We start from the raw sequence: 23,264 nt of genomic DNA on the forward strand, positions 1-23,264 counted from the left end.
TAGCATTTCCTACAAGGCAAATCTCTTGTAAGGCAATGCTGAATTAGAAGCTCAAATGCATTTTAACCAAGACACTGATTTTTGTGCTTCTACTCATTCAGAGCAAATAATTCCCTTTTTTGCTTTATAGAGGGGAACATAACTCAGAAAAAAATTATCCAGCCATTGACAAGTTTATGTTCAATATCTCTGTTATGCTCTTCTCCCTCTGAATACCAGACTACTTCTGCTGTGACATGACAAGACTATTCTCAGTTTCCACCCACACTAGACTGTCCTCTCTTTCCACCCACGCCAACCTCACACCCATTATGATTAAAAGAGATAAAAACATGGCACACAAGCACCATCTCTGAAGAAGCATCTGTCCTGTTTTCTCCTGCTGAATATAACTTGCTTTTGATGTGTTATCAGTAAAGTAAAATAATCAAGTAAAAACTGTTTCCAAGAAAAAGTACAGGTAGAAAATTCTACAGCTTGAGAGATGGATTTTCTTCATCATACAACTATTTGTCCAAACTCTTTTGAGATGAACAACTGAATGCTCTCCTGGCTCTCCCTTTGTTTAGCTCAGCAGAAGGTTCTTTAGATTATTTTTTTTTTTTTTTGTTTTGGAGTTTATTACTTGTTTTGTTTTTTAAATGCAGTTGATGTTAAGTTCAGAATCAGTAAAACAGAAAATCATCAGTAACTGCTTGAAATGTAATGGACAAATCAAGTGGATTGAAACTAAGTGGATCGTTGAGTTCCTGGAAGGTAGTACCTCACCTAAACATATTCTTGGAGCCCCAGGATAAGAAATATTCATTGAAAACTGATTTATTTTCTTTCCTGAGTACTCTCCAAAACAAAATTAATAGACATAAGTCTTTTTCATTGGTAGTAATTACCACAAAGCACTCCATTGCCTGCACATCTTACAAAGGCTGTGTACAAGGGGCAGCAAAACTGCAAAGTCTCCACAGACTTGGGAAACTTTAATTCTTTTCCAAGTATGTTACAGGGCAGATCCCACTACGGGGAGACATGCTGCTAACCCACGAAAGCTCATCATTCATCTTGAGCAAGAGAATTACACAAACACTTTGCACCGTCTTACATGCCCCTAAATCAAGGCATAAAGGACAGTGAACGTAAACCTCCATTCAGTTTAACCTATCCACCCACAGCCCTGAGGGAAAGAAAAAAAGGCAACAAAAAACATTTTTCCAAACAGTCCTTTCATGAAGAAAGTGTTTGCATTTTTCCCACAGTTGTGTTCTTGTTTCACTTTTCTTGTAGGGTATCAGAAAAAGAAAAAAATAACCAACCCACTACTTGAAGAAAACGATTTGAACACATTTATAAATAACAAACCAAAATATAGTATACTCCACACTGCTTATAGTAAGGAGAATTCATGAGGTATTGTAAGGTAGCCTGTAACTGTACTATAGGCCAAAACTAGCCTTTCATTACATAAGCACATGCCACCCTTTTTATTAAATCTGCCTCATTCACTGTAAAGACAAGATCCAGACTATACTGGGACGGGGCTTCGCAGTGAAGACAACTTATCTGTAGGACGCCAGCTTTATCTGCAATGTTTCCCAGCTCAAATATTCAGATTGTAAATGCCAGTAACTGAAATTTTAAAGGGATGAGACAGGCAAATTTATCTGAAAAATATTCAAAAGAACAGAATGAACAAAACTAACGCCAGATAGAATATGACCTAATCTGGAATAACATCTTTAATGCATCAAACAGGACTGATACAAAAAGGTCTAAGAGAAAAAGGATTTCAGATACTTCTTGCTGTTTAAATGCAAAATTCTAAGTATCACAAAGGCTGCCTGTGTTCCTAATAATATTGTATAGTAAGTGTACACATGGAAGACACCTTTTTCAGTAAGATACTGCACTGACAGCAAGCATGAACCTGCTCTTCTGTTCATCTTACTTTAGCTGGACTGTGATACACAAAGATGTAAGTATTTTTCCCTGTGCAATGCCACATCCCTAAAAAAATATACAATTCCTGAAAAATTCTAAGTGCCCCCTTTGGGAGTAGGAAGGAAAGTCAACAATTTAGGAGAAAACCAAAACGCACACAGAGAAATTACATCATCTCTTTTAACAAACTGCGACAAATACTGTAACCTTACCTACTTTTATGCCTTCACCTCTGTTTTTTAAAAATCACAGCCAAACAAGCTGGTTCTCCACACAATGCCATATACAACACAGTGAGCCTCAGAGTGTCTGGTCACCACACACTTCAGCAGAGCCTCTCCAAAATCAATCCCAAGTACTGAATACTGTCTGCACACTGACCTCTCCTCCATCTCCAGTTCTGGAAATACAACAATGAGTATTTGCAACAATAAATCCTGACAGCATCTTTGTCCCTGGGGTGATACTAACTCCATGAAAAGTACTTCAACACTTTTTGTTAATCACCTGCCAGCTCAGCTCCTGTTCTTCTGCCTTAAGAGACTGAACAGAAATGAAACACTGAAATAAATTACTCTGTTCCAACAGCAAAGCAAAAGTGCAGGCACTGCCTACAAAACACAGGTTTCTCTTAGCTATGGTGCACAAAAAGTGGCTCCCTTTGTCAAGAGAGGTGCTATTCCCCCCTTGTGAGCACTTCTGGCAAACACATTTCTTGAAACAAAGCCACGCATTAAAGGATGGGATTGGACAGACTCCTGTCTTCGTCAGTGTAATCAGTGAAATGTCTTCCATGGTAAAGTCTTTTCCAGAGATCTACAGGAGACTTTACCACACAAGCCTTCTTCACAGAGCAGACCAGCTGCTTCATCCTCTTCTCAAACAGGTGGGTTGATCATTACCTCGTGTTTCAACAGCACTGATGCACTTTTTGATGATGGTGAACCCTATCTTATCCAACTGTGCACCTACAAAGAAAAATAAAAAGGGTTGGACAGTTTTAAAGCACCAGTGCAATTATGTCTTTCACTAAAAATAAGGCTGGACTTAATCCTAAAGCTAGTACTTTTGAGGCAAAACTAAATATTCTGAAGTTGGTAGAATACATCACTTTTTATAGAGAAATTCTGCTTTTCTCCTTCACAAGCCTGCCTAGCCAAAGTAAAGGCTTGTTCTGGTGATAGTGGCTTCAGTGAATCTGTGCACAGCAGCATCCTTTGAAGAATGGGCTCTCTGATTAGTTACACATGTTGGCAGATGCAAGATGGAATTTAACAGTACTTACTGCAACATCGACAACATCTGAGAGAGTTCACCAAATGGGACAAGGAAGTACTTATGATGAAAAATCATAATTATCAACAGCAGGGCTTTTACTGAGTCCTACCCTCAGCCAAAGAAATTCCCACACTAAAGATACAGGACACATGTATATCATTTCACAGCAGTTAATGATCTGAGTACATGAAAGCAGATGCATGAACAGGACAACAGCTGAGCTCCAGCATTCCTTTGTTGTTCCTATCTTACTGTTTCTCTTCACATCAAAACCTCATTTAAATGCTTATGTTGCAAAACTGCCCTTCCCCCAAACATCTGGCCTTCTTGCTCCTGGGGACCTGGTCTTGCACCATGAAAAGACAAATCTGAGGAAAAAATTCTATTAATAACAACAGGATCCAGCTTTAATCAGCAATTTCAGGTTTTTAAAAAAACAAGCAAAATTTGCCTCATAATCAAAGAAGGATACCTCTTTTCACTCTTATACTTTGCCAACAGAAGAAAGTTCATGCCGTCTAAAGAAAGCCATCTCTTCTACTTCCATATTTTGGTTTATATTTTAAATGCACAAATTCAGCTTTTTTGCTATCTTGACATTCAGCTGCAACTGCTTTTAAAACCATACCTACACATTCTAACAGAAAGGCACACACAATCTGCATTAAGATTGTGATGCATTTACATACAAATTCATCCTTGAATCAATTTCAGGCATGAAGTAAATTGGCAAAAACAATCAGAATGTTTTTCCAGCTGATGTCCAGTCCTACAATTCTTACGTATATACTGAGTCAGTGTGAAAACTCATTAATTACAAAATCCACAAGTAATATTCAAAACTCAAGTTTTTAAAGTAAAATAATTAAGCTGGATCCAGAGGAAAAAAAAAAAAAAAACCAACAAAACCAACAAATTACCATTGCCTTTCTCAATAATAAAATATTAACAAAATCAGCCTTAATGCTAATTCCAATACTTACTTCCCTCTCGTTTTGCATTCGCTCTATTCAAGTTGATGAGCAGCTAACACAAAAACAGTAAAAAAGACATAAATTATTTTAAAGACTTTCATGAAACCAGAAAATAACATAATCTCAATCTTAATGCTCGGTAGGCACAAATAGAGCTGTTTACAGCCAGAACATAGCACCACCAGCAGCTCTAACAGCAGGACCAGAGGTCTGTGCCCCCTCAGAACAATGTCAGCTACAGCCACTGAAATTAACTGGGATTTATGTACTCCGTGTTCCTATGTTTCTCTGCAGGTTCAAGTCCCACAATTTCAAGATCATTCAAATTACTAAGAATGTGATGATTCCTGGTACTCATGTCCCAGTTTGGCTTTCCCAGAAGTTGTAAACTTATTGGGGAGTCCAGTTCAGCCAACATGTTATGATAATAAACATCTCTGCAAATGAAACCAGATCAATGTAACAATGAGGTCAGTCAAACCTACAATTATTGGGGCAGACATGTGACTGTATCATTGTCTAAAAAAGCCCCATTATTTCTGGCCCACAAGACCAATATATTTATCACTGTAAGAATAAATAGTGTGTTTTAATTCAACATTTCAGACCTGTTTCCTGATGTGAGACAGAAATTAGGCAAATTCACGTACAATCTCAGTCCCATTGACAAGAACTTTTTTGGTCTGGTTTTTAAAAATAAAACAATAATACCATGTAACTCACTCATGCAGGTTTTGCCACTGGAATGCAGCAAGTCAGCATAAGACTAACTGAATATGCTTATGCTAGACATTTTCTACAACACCAATATTATTATTGGGATGGGAAACCATTTATAAAAATAGATGCTGTCATTACAATGACAAATTCTCATATCAGCATTAGCAGTTATCTACACTGAGCTTTACCAAGTTACTCATCTCTCCTGAGTTTTCTTTCACTTTTATCCTTTATTCATTGAATCTATCATTTTGCAAACTACATAATCCCAGTTTATTAAAGTATAAATGGGATCAGAAAGCAGCAGGTGAGAGAATTCCCCATTACACTATAAAAGAATATTTTTTAAATTATGCTTACAGCTTCTTTTCCATCCAAGGCTTCCATCCACAGCTTCCTGTCTTCCTCAGAAAATGCCTGCATGGTAACAGGAACTCCAGGCCTGCAAATGTACCAAAAACATAAAGTAACTGCACTCATCAGCAACCAAAAAAATACCTGTCAAATTCTATTTCCAACTACAAGCAAAAGCCCATTGCCCTAAAAGTCAGGGTTCATTTTCTTTTGCTTAATAAGTGAACACTGCTGATCTTGAAAATAACAGGTATAGAAGTGATACATGCAGTAAGAAATGGGGAGAACAGGGAGGAAAAAGGAAAGTGAATGTAATCTGCACACTACTTATTTGAAATAGCTCATTGTTGATCACCTGCTGATTCCAACACTTGTTGGAGTTACTGAATTTTGTGAATTGTAAATAAACTTGGACTTGCATTGTTGGTAGATGAAAAATGGCATTTGTTAAGTCAATATATAATCTTCATCTTTAAAGCAGCAACAATGATCATAGCTTGCAAGTAAATACCTTCTGAAAATAAACATCTTATTTCAGTAAAAAAAGAAAACCAAACCATTTAGTTCTTTTCACTAAATTACAATTGTCAAGGTATCAGAGTATCAACGTAGAAGCAATACATTGACCTCAGTATATGCTGCATGAAATATCGTTCATCTGTCTTCAAAACAAAGTCATAGGAAACAAAACCTGCCGTCATTGTCGTATATTGGAAAAAAATAAAATCTAGGTAGTATAATACTCTTATCAATACAATATCTTCTTCCTATCCTAAAAGACCTCCGCTCTTCTCCTTAAGATTAAAATTTATCTACATTTACCACTAGTCCTTCAAGTAAACCTAGTAAAACTAGTCCATTTACCACTAGTTATCTTCAAGTAAACATGATGGAGTACTAGAAACAGAAAAATTATCACTTTCCAGAGATCTAACCAGAATCTTAGCACCCTCGGAGCCATGAATATCAGAATTTAAAGAAAAAACAACCACCTCAGCTTTCCTTTTGAAAGAAAAGATATGCAAATTTTCAGCTAGCTCCAAGTTATGCTTAAGTCACAAACAAGGTCAAATGCTTGCCACTTAAAAGTCTTCCCTAAAATTTTACAACCTTGCCTCCTTCCACAGCACCAAAGAAAACCCCATGCCCAGCTGTCAATCCCTGTGTTATTTTTTAACTTGGACAAGCTGAGGGATAAGTGTGCCCTGAACTGATACCAAGGAAACAAGCTAATGGCCTGCAGCACAGAACTAATCTCCATGGGAACACCTCAGTACTGCACACGTATATTATTAAAAGAAAAATGTCTGATATCAAGGTCACAGTACATCAAATTGTGTCCATTATATCAAGACAGAAAGACAAACTAGATTTTTCCCCCCTTTTACTAGAGAAGAGAATGAAAAAGGGTTTTGCAGGAACAAGGAAACCCTGCTCTCCATCCATTTCTGTATAAACTCCAGGCACTCCACTGCAGAGATGACACACAGAGGGGGACAGACTGACACTTCTCACACTACTTTTTAGCAGTTTTATCAGACTCAGTTTGGAATATGTTATCCCTACTGACCAATCAGTACACTGACCCAAGAGGAGCTGGTGCTTGGAGTGTAAATCTTTACTCCTTTTCATACTATTGGGACACAGTGTTTGAATAGCTAAACCACATTCTCCTTAACTCAAAAATGTGAGTTCAACCGTGCTGTAGAGTGATGACAAACATCACCCGAGCTGTAAATGACCATTTTGTCATCTGCCTAGAATGGGCTAGAAGTTTTCTGATGCAGTGGGAGTTTCACATCCCTTCACCCATTGCTTGTAGGAATGAACATGCCTCAGGCCAGTCTGACTGGCCACACAGGCTCAGCATAGAGACACTGATTAAAGTTTGAGTACATAATCACAGACATATCTGCAGACCATTAGCAATTACAGGCCAGGGGGGCATGACAGCATTGGCCCCACTGCTTTTGAAGGGAAAAACACTAAGAATCTGATGAAAAAAAAAAACCAAAAGCCTATAAAACATGAAGGCCTACTATATTATAAATTAGCATGTAATTAATTGGTATAAGTAAGGAGAAAACATATACATTAAAAGCAACTCAGATGGGGTGGATGGAAAAACTAATTAATACCTAGCATTTAATTACAGACACGATCAATTTCTGCATCAAAATAATGTAGCATTACTACAGCCATATTTATTTGGAGTACATTATTAAGTTGAATACTCTCACCTTCATAAATGAAGGAAAACCAAAATGCTGTTGAAAGACAATATTTACCAAATTTTGAGATCCTTTAGAGAAAAAGATTAGCAAGTCTTTTCTTTAGAAATAGAGCAGCAGAGGTGCTTCAAAGACAGTGGCAACAACATTCAAAGTGCAGTGGATGATTATACCAGGCACAAAAAGCCTCAAAATCCCAATAACTTTATTTCAGTCTGAAAATCCAGCATATCTCCTCAGCAACCCAACATTTTGGAATGCAGAATTGTGACACAACATGGTGATGCCTATATACATTATTACTGCATTCTTTCACTATAGCTGTATGCACTTCAATTCAAGCCATGTTTCTACACTATGATAACAACTCTTAATAGCTCCTCTTAACTTTGTCTGTGCTTTTCTTTAATGGGAGCTCAGGCAATGTCTACACCTCAGTTTGGTTCCTCTCTGCTTCTTCTACACACCACTGAGGTAAAACCCAGTGAGCCATGGCAGTGCTTGCCTGCCCCTCCAGTGACCATTCCCATTGGAACTCTGCCTGAGGATTGAAGAAATCAGAAGAAAACGCAACAGTAATTTTGCAGTAGTTTTAACTACTCCTTAAAAAGAACTCTTTGTGATTTACAAGCTTACCTGTCTGAAGCTTCCAAGTCAAAACAGAATCGCCTGTCTATTGTATCTGTATTTCTTTTGGTACAATATGTAAGGACAAAGAGTTCTGCATCACCCTGTGAAAAGAAAGTTTTTATAAGCTTGACCCAGTTTTTGTAAGTTTTTATAAGCTCCAGTAAGCCAGATGTACAAGGCAAGTAAGGTAAATTTATATTAAATGGCAAAAGCTATATTGAAAACTGACACTTGCAAAAGAATTCGCCCATGTTGGGAGTTCACTTTTGTACAAAATAACATAAATTCTATGGTTATTTCTGGGATATAAATCCAAAAATATTGAGTACATTTTAGCTGGTACTTTACAGAATGACTCAGACCCACAGTAAGTTAAACTAACAAAAATATTTTGCACTGGTTACAATATAAACACACAAAGAGACTTTTCCCATTTCACGTCAGCCACAGTGATTTCCATAGTAAAGGCTACACTAACTAGAACAAAGGAAGTGTTCTTTACTATCTGTACCATGTCTTATAGAACCAACTCCTTTCTTCGAGACCAACACCAGGACCTTATTTTACCCAGGAATCACAAACTCATCTGTGAATGCTGAGTTGTACCAGATTAAATCAGGATTAACTGCACATTTTAATTATTTCTTGTCTTATTCAGCATCTCCAGACATAGAAGGGTGTGACTGAAGGAGTAACTGCAGGGGTTTCCAAATGGGAGATCTTTTAATACAGCAGAAATGGCTTCATAAGTGTTTTAGAATGCTGAGTGCTCAGACGCACGTACGATATGCTATACTAAAATAGCTTATTACAATTAGAGTAATAGGATAAAAAACTCATAGAAGTACTGAAGTGATTAAGGAAACCAAATATCACTAATTCTCAGCACATCGGGTTTTTCAAAGCTTTTGAAAAATTATTCCAAGTTCAATATATTTGTAAATACACTGAGTCCTCAAAATTATGAAAGCCATCTCCCCTCTGCTGAAACTAATAGGTTATAATAACTTGATAAAATTCCAACAACATGATTTTCTAACCAAATTTGAAGACAGGACAGGGTACTGCAGTTACAGGCATATTGACTCAAGCCATAGTTTCCAGATTCAGATATCCTTTTTCCTTGCAACAAAATGCGCTTTACCCTATCAATACATTCATTTAATGTGTCATCTTTCAAGGTAACGAGTGCCATCAGTTCCCAACTATTTTAGTAGAATTAAAGCCATTTAAAGATAAACAAAGTCTTGGGTCTTGAATATTTCAGATGCTTTTAAAGACACCTGAAATTACATTCAGTTATCAGTACAAATCATATTCCTATGAAAATCCACTTTTCTAGTCCGACTTCTAGTATTTAAATCTCCAAAAGAAAACTCTAACTGAATCATTTAATAAAGAAATTTCTAGGTCTGTTATATTTTCCCGATTTATACTTTAGCAAGTTTAAGGCCTCATGGACAAACAGGATTCTAAATGATGAAACATTGCATGTTGTCTGTGCCAGGTCCTCTGGTCTTCTAAAAGGAAGCATTGAAAAGTCCAGAGAATTCTTATCTACTAATCCATCCACTACTTTAGGTTAATGTCCTTCAATGGCAGACTGAATTGCATGAGGAAAGATGAAAGAAAGGGGCAAGGAGGGCAGAGGGGGAAAGTACTTGACATATCTTATCTGACACACTCTCTGATCTTAATACAGAACAAGTGTAAGAGTAGAATACATAAATATACATACAACTTTCCCTCCTGATCTGTGTTCAAATGGGATCATGGAGAATTTCTTTGTCTCTTTCCTGTACATGCAATAGTGCTTCACCCAACTGGAACCAAAGGGAGCAGGCCCTACATAACACAAAGGCAAAAAACAGTATGTACTTTTTCCAGGTTCTGCATTCTCCTCTCCTGCTTTCTAAAAAGATACTTAAGAGCCCTACTTAATTCCTAATAATGCAGTATTTAAAGCAAAGGTTGAAATTAAGAATATTATACAACATCATACAAATGTTAACCACAGCTTATTATTCTAAAAACCGATGCATGTTGCACTACTTCACTCTTATGCTGAATGACAAATGGAAAGAATTATTAATGTATCTTTCTCTCGCCACTACAGACAAGATGATTTTTCCCTATAAAGTAAATTTTTCCCTTGAGACTTTATTTAGCAGAACATAGAAAGCTAGGTTTACACCTGGTAACTTGAAGCTAAATAACCACAGATTATCACTCCTCTGTTGCAAGTTCTAAACAATCTCTTAATTAAGGTCTGATCACAACTTCTGACACCAGAACTCTCTCCTGTTAGTCAGTGTATATCCTACACAGAATACACTTACTTTAGAGCCCAGCTTACTGCAAATAGTATTGCTGAGATTTGCACCATAATGCTAACTGTTCAAACTTGGATTCTGACCCTTTGTATGTCCTCACTTCTATTACTTTACTTTTCCTACAGAATAGGTCTGCAAGTAAATCTTCTCACTCTGTAAGGGCAAAAATATGATTTATGCAAAATGCTGAAAAATAAATAATAAATTACAATAAATTGTCATTCCTTGAGCAACAAGAGCTCTGCATCTCGTTTGGCTTTTTTACTAGTGTGAGAAAGATTTATAATTGTTTGAAGTGTTGACAGGATATGATTTATGCGACATGCACCTTCACAGCAAGAATTTTAACACCAGCTACCTAACATATAGCCTGCTTTTTTTGACCCTATCATCACAATTAGGTAATGAAAGTGTATCAATGAATCACGTAAATGACACTCAATTTCATCATACTCAACAAGCCAAATTTTCAGAGGCTAATTTGACAACTCATGTTGCTGGCTGACAACAAATGTTTGACAGTTGTAGGGGAGGTCATTAGTAGGGGATTAAAAATAAGATTAAATCCATTCTTTGGTCAAACAAAATTTGCCTGAATTCAGTCACTCTTACTAAAAACTGACACATTTTCAGTTCCATATTCTTTTTATGAGCCACAGTAATGATGCTGTTGAAAACTTTGGAAATATTCTTAGATGACTCTTTAATCAACTGCAAATTCTTTGCATCTTCATGTACCTGTAGAGATAAGACTTGCCCATATGCCCAATATGGATACCGTGGAATAAAAAGTACAGCTTACTTTTTTCCTGTACATAGAGGTAGCCTTCCATCGTGAAGTGATTCGCTCTTTTATGTTCCTGAGGATTCCTTCTGATCTTGTTCATGAGCTCCTCTACCTCTGACCTCGTTCCTTCAAAACGATTTCGTGTCTAAAAGGAGACAACAAAAATCCTTTGGTAATGAGAGTGGAAGGAAGACTTGCTCTCCCTGGCTGATAGGAATCGCTTACTGGGTTTGCACAGCAAGGTTTTGGTGGTGGGGGACTACAGAGGGGGCCTCTATGAGAAGGTGATAGAAGTTTCCTCCGTGTCCCATGGAGCCAGTGTCAGATAGTTCCAAGACGGACCAGCCATTGGCCAAGGCTGAGCCCATCAGTGACCACAGTAGAACCTCTGGGATAATGTATTTAAGAGGGAAAATCCACACAATGCCAAATGCAGACAGCGAGTGGTGCGAGAATATGTGAGAGGAACAGCTCTGCAGACCCCAAGGTCCGTGCAGAAGGAGGAGCAGAAGATGCTCCAGGTGCCAGATCTGAGATTCCCCTGAATTCTCTGTGGACAGTGGATAAGTCCATGGAGAACTGTCTCAAGTGGGAGAAACCCCATGCTGGAACAGGGGAAGAGTGTCAGGAGTCTTCCCCCAGAGGAGGAAGTAGCACTAGAGGCATCACGTGAAGAACTGACCATAACCCTCCTTCTCCTGCACCACTGAGGGAAAAAGGGAGGGCTGATGGAAAGGTGTCTTTAAGATTTGGGGTTTATTTCTCATTACCCTACCCTAATCTGGTAAGAAATTAAACTGCAATCTCCCAGTCAAGTCTGTTTTGCCTCTAATTGGTCTGTAACTGGTCTCCCTGTCCTGTTCTTGATCCACAAACTCTCCAGCTAAGGAGGGCAGTGATAGAGCAGCTTTAGTGAGCCTCTGGCACCCAGTCAGGGCCAATCCACCACAAATAACTATAAAAGGAGACAATGATCCAGGCCATTTTAGGACAGTCAGTGCACAGTTTCCATGTATGTGTTTACTCTCAAAGTTTTCTGATCTTCTTCAAAATCAATGTGGGGTTTAAATTTCAGCTGCTATGACTGAAAAGCACACTAAGACTGCCAGAGTAGGTTTCTAAAACAATGCACTGACCTGTTCAGAAAGAAGTGAAATACTGAGTGCAGAATGAATTTGAATATTCAAATTTCCTTAGAAAAATATTACTACATATATTGGCTTAATTCATGAGACTCTTACTTGTTGTCAGGAAGTAGAGGATTTCCTGTGGTAACTGAGGTATAAGGCGTCAGGAAGGTCATCAACAATGTATACAGATTGAGACTATATATGTGCCTAATGTTTTGACCACTCACAAGCAAAAACATGCAGAAACAACCCCAAAAAACTCGGAAGTCCAGTTGATTATTATTCCTTAATGTCACTTATTCCAATGTCTGCAAGTGGCCAGAAGAGAAATATTTATCAGAATATTAGCAAGAACAATCAGAAAGTAACCATGCCACTCACAAAAATTAGATGGCAGGACTACACAAAACAACAGAGTAGCTCATACCTGACACAAGAAACTCTGGTTTGGCCTGAAAAACACTGGTAATTGGTCAACGAGCAAATAAAACCAAAACGATCATGGTAATACCTGGTTTTCTCTATATATGCACCTGTCCAAGCTGCAAACACTGAAAAACACTTTAAAATCCAAGCTGGTATATGTGTTTTGAGGAAAGCACATAGTTCCAGATACACGTTGATGTGTCATTTTGCTTTCTGAGAGCGAAAATGCAGCATCACCTATTTTTTCTTTTCTCCAGGACATGCATACAAGATAGCATGACTTTAAGTAAAATCATCTTTCTAGAGCTTGGGCTACAAGGCTGGGATTGGTCTTTTTCTTTCTTTCATTTGAGGGAAGGAGATGAGCAGTTGAGAGGAAAGCAGGGTTTGTGGTACGGTGTGGAGAGGAAATCCATAGGATAATTCTCACAGTAAAGACAACCTGAATGAAAGGAAAGGCAACTACTACAGCTATACTTAAATCACTCTCCATATCCAGCTAGGCTGTCTGTACTGGATCTTGTACCCTTCTATTACTAACACATCAATCCAGTGTTCTGCCAGCAGCTCAGCTGCACCACAGGCTGTTCATTTTTCCTTTGGGATCTCTTGTTGATCTTGAGCACAGAGGACAACGTGTCATGTCCTCTCACAATCTTTTCAAATGCTTCCTTCTATTTTTCCTTTTACCTTGGACAGTTGTTGAGCCTTGTTCTGCCTTCTCTCTACAGCCTCTATCTATTCACAAAACTTGAACTGCGAAGCTCAAGCTCTTTAGAATTTGGTGGGGCACACTGCGATACATTCAGTCAATTGAAAATGCAGCTGCTGAGATTAGCTTACTTTCTTACTGCTCATCACTTCTTCAGATCACTCCACTGGCGCTTTTTCATCTGTATTCTGAAACCCATCTCTTCAAAACTGTATCAGAGTTTCCCTCTCACATTTCATCTGGCATCAGTTCCTCTCTATGCTGCTCCTCACTCTGTTAAGCACACAGAAGAAGCAAATCTGGCCCAGCATTTCCCCCACAAACACTGACTTCTACCACAAAAGTCTGCTGATGAAGTTACCACTAATCAGTTCCCCTTCTCAAACCAAACAACAGCTCAAAAGGAAGGTTGACACTTGAACATACAGGAAGAAAATTAAAGGAATGGTATTTGGACACGCAAATCACGTCACTGTGCATTACAACAACTGTAATCCTCCCTTCTGCCTCCCTGCTAGTTAAGCCATTTCTAAAAACAGACTGTCCTCTCCAAGAAGTAGTTTCTGTGTCTTAATTCCAGATGCCCTCAGAGGTCAACAAAACAAATGCACTATCAGAAACCGACTGTTTGCAGCAAGCTGTGTACTTTGCTTCCTACCAAATGGCCTCTGGCACACCCAAGTTCCTCTGAGCAAGCTTCATAAATCTCAAGGTAGCAAACAGATCATCTGACTAGTGACTCTGTCAGTCCCACTACTTCAGCCTTCACCTTGTTTCCTGCTCTCCCAATCCAGATCACACAGGGAGATTTGGGATGAGGGCACACTAAACTAGTGGTGGCCCTGTTTGCCCGTCCTTGAAGGAACACATCATTTTGGCAGATACACCATTGGTGCCAACACCAAATCTCCCTGCACAGTTCTGCACCCCAAACCAGCAGGGATGTTCTTGTCTGAAAGAGCTGCTGCAAAACAAAAGAAACTCTACACTGCTGTGACTAGTTGTTTTTCTTCCGTTTTCTTAGTTATGAATAATGTAACCCTACAGGGAAATGACCCTCAGACGTGGCCACCACATACTCCATTTCAATGCACACCCAAAACACTGAAAACTTTTTATTTCATTATTCGTACTCTGAATTATCTAGTGTTGCACGCATTTTTAGCATACTCCATTCGTTTTTAAATAAACCTTGCATTATTTCTGTCTCAAAAATAAATGAAAGGAGTGGAGGCCTTTTACTTCATGCTTGTTTTTTACAGTATTATTAGAAATTACAAAGAACTCGCTGAAATTAGTGATGATTTGTTCAGTGATGTGGTTGGTTATCCAGGAGATGGCACCATATCCCCAAAATTCAGAGGCGATGCACTCACATGGAACAAAGCATTGGCAATAAAGATACTGCTCATGCAGCAACTTCAGCAAATGATTTTACTCACAAAAGTAGACATGACTTACATTTTGTAGATTTATCTGCAGGGCCATTTTGTAATGATTGAAGTCTTTAGCAAGTTCATATCCTTGGTGATAGAAAGTGAACAAACCCTGAAAAAATGACAGCACCTGAAACAGAAATAAAAGACTTGTTAGAACAAAAACTCCATTTTCTTCAATACAATTGCTGCACATGGGCTTTTTAGGAAAGATTACAAAGTGATTATTTGAAAATAAATTTCCACTAATGCCTATATTTTATGAGTAATATTTAAATCCAAATGATGATCTACGTGCACAGACATTTTGGATGGTCCTGTCTCCGGAATTTCACGACTGATCTCCACTTTCCATTTGACCAGAGGGAATGTATATCCCGTGTTCCCAAACTTTCCAATGTAACATTTTCCTACAACTGCTCTGATACCAGTGATGTCTGGAACACTTATTTGTGCACAAGGAGGTAATGATCATTCTGGTTCTTAGTCACCATTTCCCTGTTCATTCGTCTCTCTGCTAATGAGCACGTGGAGATGACTTTCACATCAGTCATCTGGGTTTGCTGGAGGAAGGAAGCTTTCCCCATGGCTGCTTTTTGTGCACAGATCTGACCTTCCGTCAGAACCAGCAAATGACCCACTTAGCATATGCTGACATCAGTATTTCAATTTAAAAGAACAAACAAGTTGTACTACACTGGAAGCAGCATGAGGTGTAGTCCTGTGTAACTCTACTGTTTAGTTCAGGGTGCTGGAACAAAGCATATGAGACATAAAAGAACAACTCTCTAAAGGGAACAAGCTAAAGAATGTATTTAATAAAAGTCTGAAGTCATATAGCAAATAAACCTTTTTCAAAAAAGGCAAAACCCCACAAATTTTAGGTATTATTAAGGGAAAAGGAAATAAGAATTTGGCACAAAATAATTTCAGCTTTCTAGTCTAGTGTAAACTTCAAGTACAAATTAGGCAACAAAGTTCAGCCTCATCCAGAAGGAGCTTTCAGAAATGTGAAAGGGACATGTTGAAAGAACATAATTTGAAGACCCATTTCTCTAGTCTGCCTCTGAGGAAACTTCAAATGGTCTGAAAACAATAACCAAATGCAAAGCTATTTAGGCTTAGAAAAATATTTTTAAAAATATTTTTTAAAGAAAAAAGCCAACATATCTACACCAAAAAAAAATCTCCAGACAACCATTATTTTCACAGCATTTTGCCATTCTATAAACAATGCTAATATAATTGCGGTAATTTATTCCGCCGTAAATATTCTAGCAATTTTTTCCATAGAGGAATTATCTATATTAAAATAGACAGTTCTTACTAGCTGAATAATGATCAGCTATTTTGATTAGGGCCATTTGAAACTTTTTTTTTCATTATTACATTATAGCAATTGTATCAGAATAAAAGGACAGGCTTGGCCCAAAAACACAGACTTCAGAGCATGAGAGAATGGTAGTTGCTTCTACAATCCATTCTCCCTTTCTTCTCAGCATTACACTTACTGTTCTCTTGTTGTTTGATAAATTTGTATTTAAAATAACAAGTTAATGTACATTTAAGAAAATTTTAGAATCAGTTCTTCTAATAGATTTAAGAAAGTCTCATCAGTGCATGCACAATTTTCTCCAAAATTTAATTAAACTCCTTGATTTCTGCACAGATTCAATTGCAAGTGAAATCAAACATATCAGGCTACCCAGTAATGGGCTTCTTACCCAGCACCCTCCTAATTGATTTGTATCTGCAGTTCTTTACTAGCAAGCCTCCAAGCCCAACCTTCATAAGTAAAATTAGATTCCTCACATTAGTCAGCAATAACATTGCACTGCTTAGAAAACCCAAGGCAAGAATCCTGACACCAACATCTTCTCGAGTCCTCTACTCTATCTCCCAATGTGAATTAAGGTTTCTGAAATACAACAAAAGGTTTCACACATTTTCTGAAAATCAGCATCAGTGAGTTCAAATCAGCTCTTCTTGCTGAGGTAAGACTTGACATGCCTGGCTAAGTTTATCTGCACTAGGAATCACTGCAGATGTAACAAGTTGGTTTAAATTCTGCTAACTCATGCAATTGGTGGTGTTTACCAGAAAGCAGAGCTTGGCTTTTGTCCAAATGCATTCCTTCTCCATCCCTTATGGAAGGTAGAGTAGGCTGAATTCACTGATACTTACAGGCTCCACACACTCAAATTTCTTCCGCTCCTGTATCTCCTGCAGCTTGCACACGTACTCAAGGGACAGCTCGTAGAAGTGTTTCCTGTTCTGCTCCACTTGGTTATCTGCCTGCACACAGAGCACACCTCATTAAGTTTCACAGACATTCTGCAGACAGCTTCAGGATAACACATACACTTAAGTGGCAAGCAGTTAATTTTCACCATATTTGAGGGATTTGTTAAGACATAGATCATTCTTTACTTTTAAACAGCTGCAGCAATTCCCTTGCACTAGGTAACATAGGTTGTTTTTAATCATGAGGCTAGATGTTTCAGAAAAATTCCAGCAACACCTCTTCAAGCTTCTTTTCCATGGAATCCAACTTTTAACAGCATTGCAAAGGTACCTGCCCAAACAGAGAGTGGGAGCTAAGAGCATTTTCCATTAGAAAAGGGGGAAATTGTCTCTGCAACCAAATTAAGGAAGAAAATGTTATTTTTGAAAACTGCAGCGCTGGTGTTCTAAGTTTTACCCTATAACCTAAATAACTCTTGTAAATAGCCAGAATGCTGTTGTACCCATCTCACACCTGTGCTCACTCTGACTGGCAAGAAATGAAATAGAGTTCACTTATTGGTACAACACTCTCCAAGTTTCCCCATTGCATCAAGTATCTTAAAATGCAGCCTATCTGCAGCTGATATTTTGCAGAGCTTTGCAGAAATGCCAACACCATATTGATGCTGAACATCCATCTGCATATAAATATTTCACTTTCTACCATGTACCTATTATTTTATGAAGTTATTATTTAAGGTACACGTAAGAGTCGTTGAAGTGAATCTTAAAATTTGGTAATAGAAATTGTTATTAAAATACATTAAAGAAAAGGTTACTCTAAGTAACTAACACTTAGTCTTTGCCCACAAATATAATACAAAATGCTTCTTCAGTGAATTACCAAAGGAGAAAGGGTTAGGTGAAAGGACAAGACTTTCTATCAGACTCCTAAATACTGAGACTACATCCTTCAGGCAGAACAGTGACTGCTGTGCTTTAAGAGGATAAGCCAAATTAGCTTTAAGACAGTTTTGCCTTAAGACATGCTTGGCTTTACTGCTCTGTTCTGGAGAACAGTCAGCAGTTAAAGGGGCATAACCACAAACACCATTAAATAAATAAATCCCTGAAAAATGTTTCAGTAAGCAAATGTGTTTCAACAAGCCATGCCATTTTGATGCATCCCATAAACTGTGGAATTGTTTGAGTTGTCAGCCTATAAACTGTGGAATTGTTTGAGTTATCAGCTAAGCTTCTAACCATATATACATGAAGGGACCACAACACCCTAGAAAGAGACTCTGAAGTGGATCCTCAAGGACATCTGGCTCACCACACAATCCTGAATACATTATCACGTCTCTCAGTTTTCTGAGACATGAGCCTCCCCATGCACCCAGCTAGTTGCATTGTAGCTTGTGTACTGCTGAACAAAGAGAAAAATAAGACACCCCCTGTGCCTCAGTGAAATTACAGGAATATCCCACCACCAGGAGAGTCAAAAGTTGTGTTCATGTTAAGACACATTCCACACCATGGCATCTTTTGCATCAAATTTTTGTCAAATTTATCCCTGCAGTATTTACTCCAAACAGGAACTGACACAACTAGACATGAATAAAACTAAATTATATACATTATAATGCAACTATATACAACTGTTCTCTAAGTAACAATTTCTCAAGAAATTGTTTCCCATTTCCTCTGACAATGTGCTGCAAGGGCCTTTTTTCTTTAAACTGCTTACACATTTATACTTCAAAATTAAATGCACAAATGAGAAGAAGAATTACAGAACTTTTGCTCAGGAAACTTCGAAGGACATTTAAAACAAATGTATTTGCTCATTTGAGGCTTCACACATGCTCTGAAGCTTCAGGCTATATTTGATAAAGCTTCAAAATGCCTCTTACAGGCATTATGTGTTTTTCCATCGAGGTTAGGTCTCATTTCAGATTTGATATGGAGAACCATTTCATCAAGCGATCGTAATCAGCCCTTTATCATCTTCTCTGCATCAAGTTCTTTGGCAGCTGATCAATTTGACAAAAGTACAGGTCCTGACACATGAGCCATGCCCAGTAACTTCACTGGGACAACTCAACTTCCCAAAAGACACTTGTTTACATATTTGAGGGTCTATGTAGCACATGCAGCACAGTGAAGTGACATGTTAGTGAAATTCAAGAGTAGAGAAGTTCCTGGGTAAATTTGCCAGTAATATTAACCATTTTTTATGAAAAATGGCATAGAATATTTGGGATGGGGTAGAGGGCAGGGACAGGAATTATCCCTGAGGAAAACATTAAGATTCTTTACAGTTTAAGCATTAATAATTCTGACATAATTACATTTATCAGGAAAAAGAAGTCCTTCTGGCTACATCAAGTCTCTACAAGATTTCCCAGCCGTCTTCTCACATACTATTTGCTGTTGCTCCAAAAATAAAAACTATTACAAATAAGTTAATGATGATAATAAACCAGAGAGACAGAAGAAATGTCAGGCAAAACATATCTATCAGTTATAAATTGTCAACAAACCTTTTTATAGCACTACTCAAAAAAAAATCCCAAAACAAATATTCAAAACACGAGAAAAAGGACAAACCCACTTTATATGGGAATAAAACTCTTGCTGTCCTCTACATGAAGTGTTACCACAGTACATTCAGTCAATACTGACAATGCAATGCATATTACATGAGTGGTAAAGTCTTGTAAAAAATGCAGTTTTTCACAGTATGTTTGCACTTCACTATTCCCTCAATTATATATAAAAAAATGACATGGTGCTCAGCGCTTAATACACACAAAACCCTTGATTCAGAAAATGGTGGAGGTACTAAGTTCAGCTAATACTGCTTTTCTCACCAACCTTTCCAGATGAGGATTGTTTTACCACTAAGAATGCTGTTTCTGCATTTGCATAAGTATATTTACCTATTCCAAAGCCTACAGCATGCATTAAAAAAGACAGGCAACAATACCTCTTGTAATTGTAGCTCTTTCTTCTTAGCTGATAAATTCAAATGTTTTTCTAACAAACTGTAGTTCTTCTCTGTCTCTTTATCAAACTTCTTCTTTTCCTCCTAGACAAAGAAACGAAGTAGCAACCACGTAAATATGAAAGTGTACTATTTTTGTTTTTTAAAAATTTTAGTTCATCAGGAACAAAGGGAAAAAAATATCATAGCTCCAGTAAGCAGACAAAAATACGCTCCATCTCATTTTAAAAATTAATTTGAGGGCTAACTTGAAATGAAATCCCATTACATCCTTATGGTGTAGCTTATCACACAGATGCTTACATCTTCTAGGTTAAAAAGCAAAAAACCTGACCTCTTTATGATTTATTGCATTTTTCATTACTTACAGGCATCATCCACACCATCTTGTTTATAAATAAAAGGCACTACATGGAAATATCAGTTTCACTGAAAAAAAAACCTTTCTAAAATTGACAAGGGAAAAGTTCCAACAGCTCAAACTGCAAAGCAAACACACCTCTATACTCCATAGGATTTCTTCATTTTAAAGCTGAACAAAAACCTCTGTGCCGAATTCCTATTTCTACCAGAGTTTTATTGTGCCCATGCAAAAACCCAATAAAAATAAGAAACATCCATAAAACTTATTATCATAGTATCAAAAGAGAAACTCTCACAGACAAGCATGAATATGATCTACACAATGCAAATCCATTTCTCTGACCACCAAAAGCAATGTATTGGAAGAGGGACAGTCATTACATTTTTTTAGGAAATATGAGTTTCTGAATCTAATTTAGTAGAAGATATTGTAAAACAAATTGATTCCTCAATTCCAGTGTAATTAAGGCAAAAATCAGTATTCATGAATTCAACCAACCAGTTTTGAAGCTATTTTTAGTATATCTGAATGCAGTTGAAAATTAACCTCAAATAGGTAAAATCAAGTATCTAAGTACATATTCAAGAACTGAAACATTTACTCATCAAAAGGATACTACTTCAATTATAATATTTTTCCTCATCTGTAGATATGAAATCACATTTAAATGTATTCTAACCAAATCCCTAGTTAAACTCTACAGACATAATTGCTCTTTTTTTCTTCTTTTAACCTTTCATTTTGAGTAATACTATATTATAGGAGACACACAGTTTTGTTCTCTGAACCATTAGATTCTGAAGATGGCATTACATTAAAGAGGCTGTTTAGGATTGCTTCTCAGCAAGGACTTCTACCAATTTTTTTTTCCCCACTCTGAGACTCAGAATTTCCTTTAAAAAAAGGAGTCTTTAAAAATAGTTTTTATCAACTGAGAAACATGAAGATATGCATATAATATCAGGGTGATTAGAGACAATATATGGGGAATGTTATTTGCATGCAATATGGGGAATTAGGAACAAAGAGTGCAGGGAAAGAGCTGAATCTTTGTGTTTATATTAGCAAAATTTCCATTGATGTGGCGAACATTTCAATGCTCCCAGGAGGAAAGAAAAAAAAAGAAAAAAAAAAAGAGTTCACTTCTTAACAGGCAAAGCCAGAAACTTTACACACATAGCTCAGGACTAGTGCAGCAACACCTTTCACTAAGGGTTAGTTCAGTAAGTGTCTCAGATTCCAGCTCTATGAAGTTAAACTTTCCTCCTCTTTTTCTTCTTAAGCTTAACTCAGAGCATTTCATCAGCAAAGGCATGTAACATGCAGAAAAAATCTGAGGCAGCAGATTCAACTTTTATTTTGCAATGGTAGAGCATAAATCTTCCCTAAAGCAAATACTACACAATGTTGCGGATATATTTCACCACTAGATGCCATAGCTTGGTTTTCAGAGCTAAGCAGAGCTGTATTTCCAATGTCAGTGTTTTGATTATATTGAATGAATATTCAGTTATGAATATTCCAAGAGTTAAATATTTAGAGGGTTTTTATTTAAACATAATACAACTATGTGAGACTTCCATTTAAAGGTCATTGAGAATTCTGTCAAAAAAAAAAAAAAAAAGAAAAAAAAAAAAAAAAGAAGTTCAGATCAGAAATAAGAGCTACAGCTTCATAGAAAATCAGTACGCAGGAACACAAGGAAAGAAACATCCATCCAAACAAAATGAGGGATGTAGGCTGTGTGAATGTAATTTGCGTTAGAAGCATCAGGGAGAGAATTCTGACTAGGAAATGAGTGAAGATAAGAGATAACTTAAGGCAGTAGGAGTTCTCACCCCAAGACCAGCAATATTCTTTAATAGTAAAAATACTGCTGAAATAATGCATTCATTACACAGCTGCTTCTATGACAATCGGTTACATTCAGAGAAAATTTTCTCTTTCCTTGGAAGATTGGCTATATTACAGACCAAGTTTTTATTGTCTATTGGTTGGGTCACCTAATATACTTCTCTCAAGTCCATAAAATTACACAAAGCTCATTGTACCACTGAACTGAAAGGATTTGTGATCAACAAAGCATTTTCAGTTCATGAACACTGAAATCATTTGCAGAACATGTTAATCATTCCTGCCAAAGTCGAAATGTATAGTGCTTCCATAAGTGAAACACTGTCTTAGCTATTAAAAATCACTGGTGGTGAAGTCACAAAATTGTAAAAAAAGCCATATGCAGTTATTTTGAAAATGTATTAAGTTTTACAACAGAAAACTGTAATAAAGTGCTGGTTTCCTTCTTTTCTACATTTTACATAAGCACTTAAATTTCTCACTGCAAGAAGGAAGGTAGATAGAAACAAATTTCTCCTTGTTACTTTTATCCAAGTCTAGTCTGTACTTAGTAGACGCAGTTTACTTTCCTTTTTTTTTTCAAATATTTACAACTTAGTGACAATCTTAAAAAAATGACCAAACACTTTTATAAAAAATACTTTCAATGAGATTTTGTCTTTAGCCCCTTCATTCCTATTATACCCATGCACACAGGGTCAATGAGTAATTTATTCGAAACAAAAAATTAAATAAAGGCAATTCTCACTTGCAGATGGCAAAAATGCAGTTAAAAGCATATGGATGAGTGAGCTCCTTTAGGTAGTTAATATTTTTCAGCCTTTGATTGTGCAACTGCAGGCAAATACAAAGCCAAATGGGGTT

The 23,264-nt window shown here is 37.2% G+C and overlaps 1 protein-coding gene across 1 annotated transcript in view; it reads right to left on the reverse strand.

Moving 5' to 3' along the window:
• The window catches only part of ARHGAP10 (Rho GTPase activating protein 10), a 138,993-nt gene that overhangs the window by 62,545 nt on the left and 53,184 nt on the right, over window positions 1-23,264 (reverse strand). The window contains exons 5-13 of the mRNA XM_066186506.1: window positions 20,165-20,266; window positions 17,131-17,241; window positions 14,972-15,076; window positions 11,258-11,387; window positions 9,861-9,967; window positions 8,129-8,223; window positions 5,268-5,349; window positions 4,197-4,239; window positions 2,838-2,903 (exon numbers count right to left, since the gene is read on the reverse strand). Coding sequence (XP_066042603.1) covers window positions 2,838-2,903; window positions 4,197-4,239; window positions 5,268-5,349; window positions 8,129-8,223; window positions 9,861-9,967; window positions 11,258-11,387; window positions 14,972-15,076; window positions 17,131-17,241; window positions 20,165-20,266 — 841 coding nt within the window. The remainder of the gene's footprint in view (window positions 1-2,837; window positions 2,904-4,196; window positions 4,240-5,267; window positions 5,350-8,128; window positions 8,224-9,860; window positions 9,968-11,257; window positions 11,388-14,971; window positions 15,077-17,130; window positions 17,242-20,164; window positions 20,267-23,264) is intronic.

This window comes from Chamaea fasciata, unplaced genomic scaffold (assembly GCF_029207755.1).
Source record: "Chamaea fasciata isolate MVZ Bird 193981 ecotype frontalis unplaced genomic scaffold, bChaFas1.0.hap1 SCAF_6, whole genome shotgun sequence".
NCBI lineage: Eukaryota > Metazoa > Chordata > Aves > Passeriformes > Sylviidae > Chamaea > Chamaea fasciata.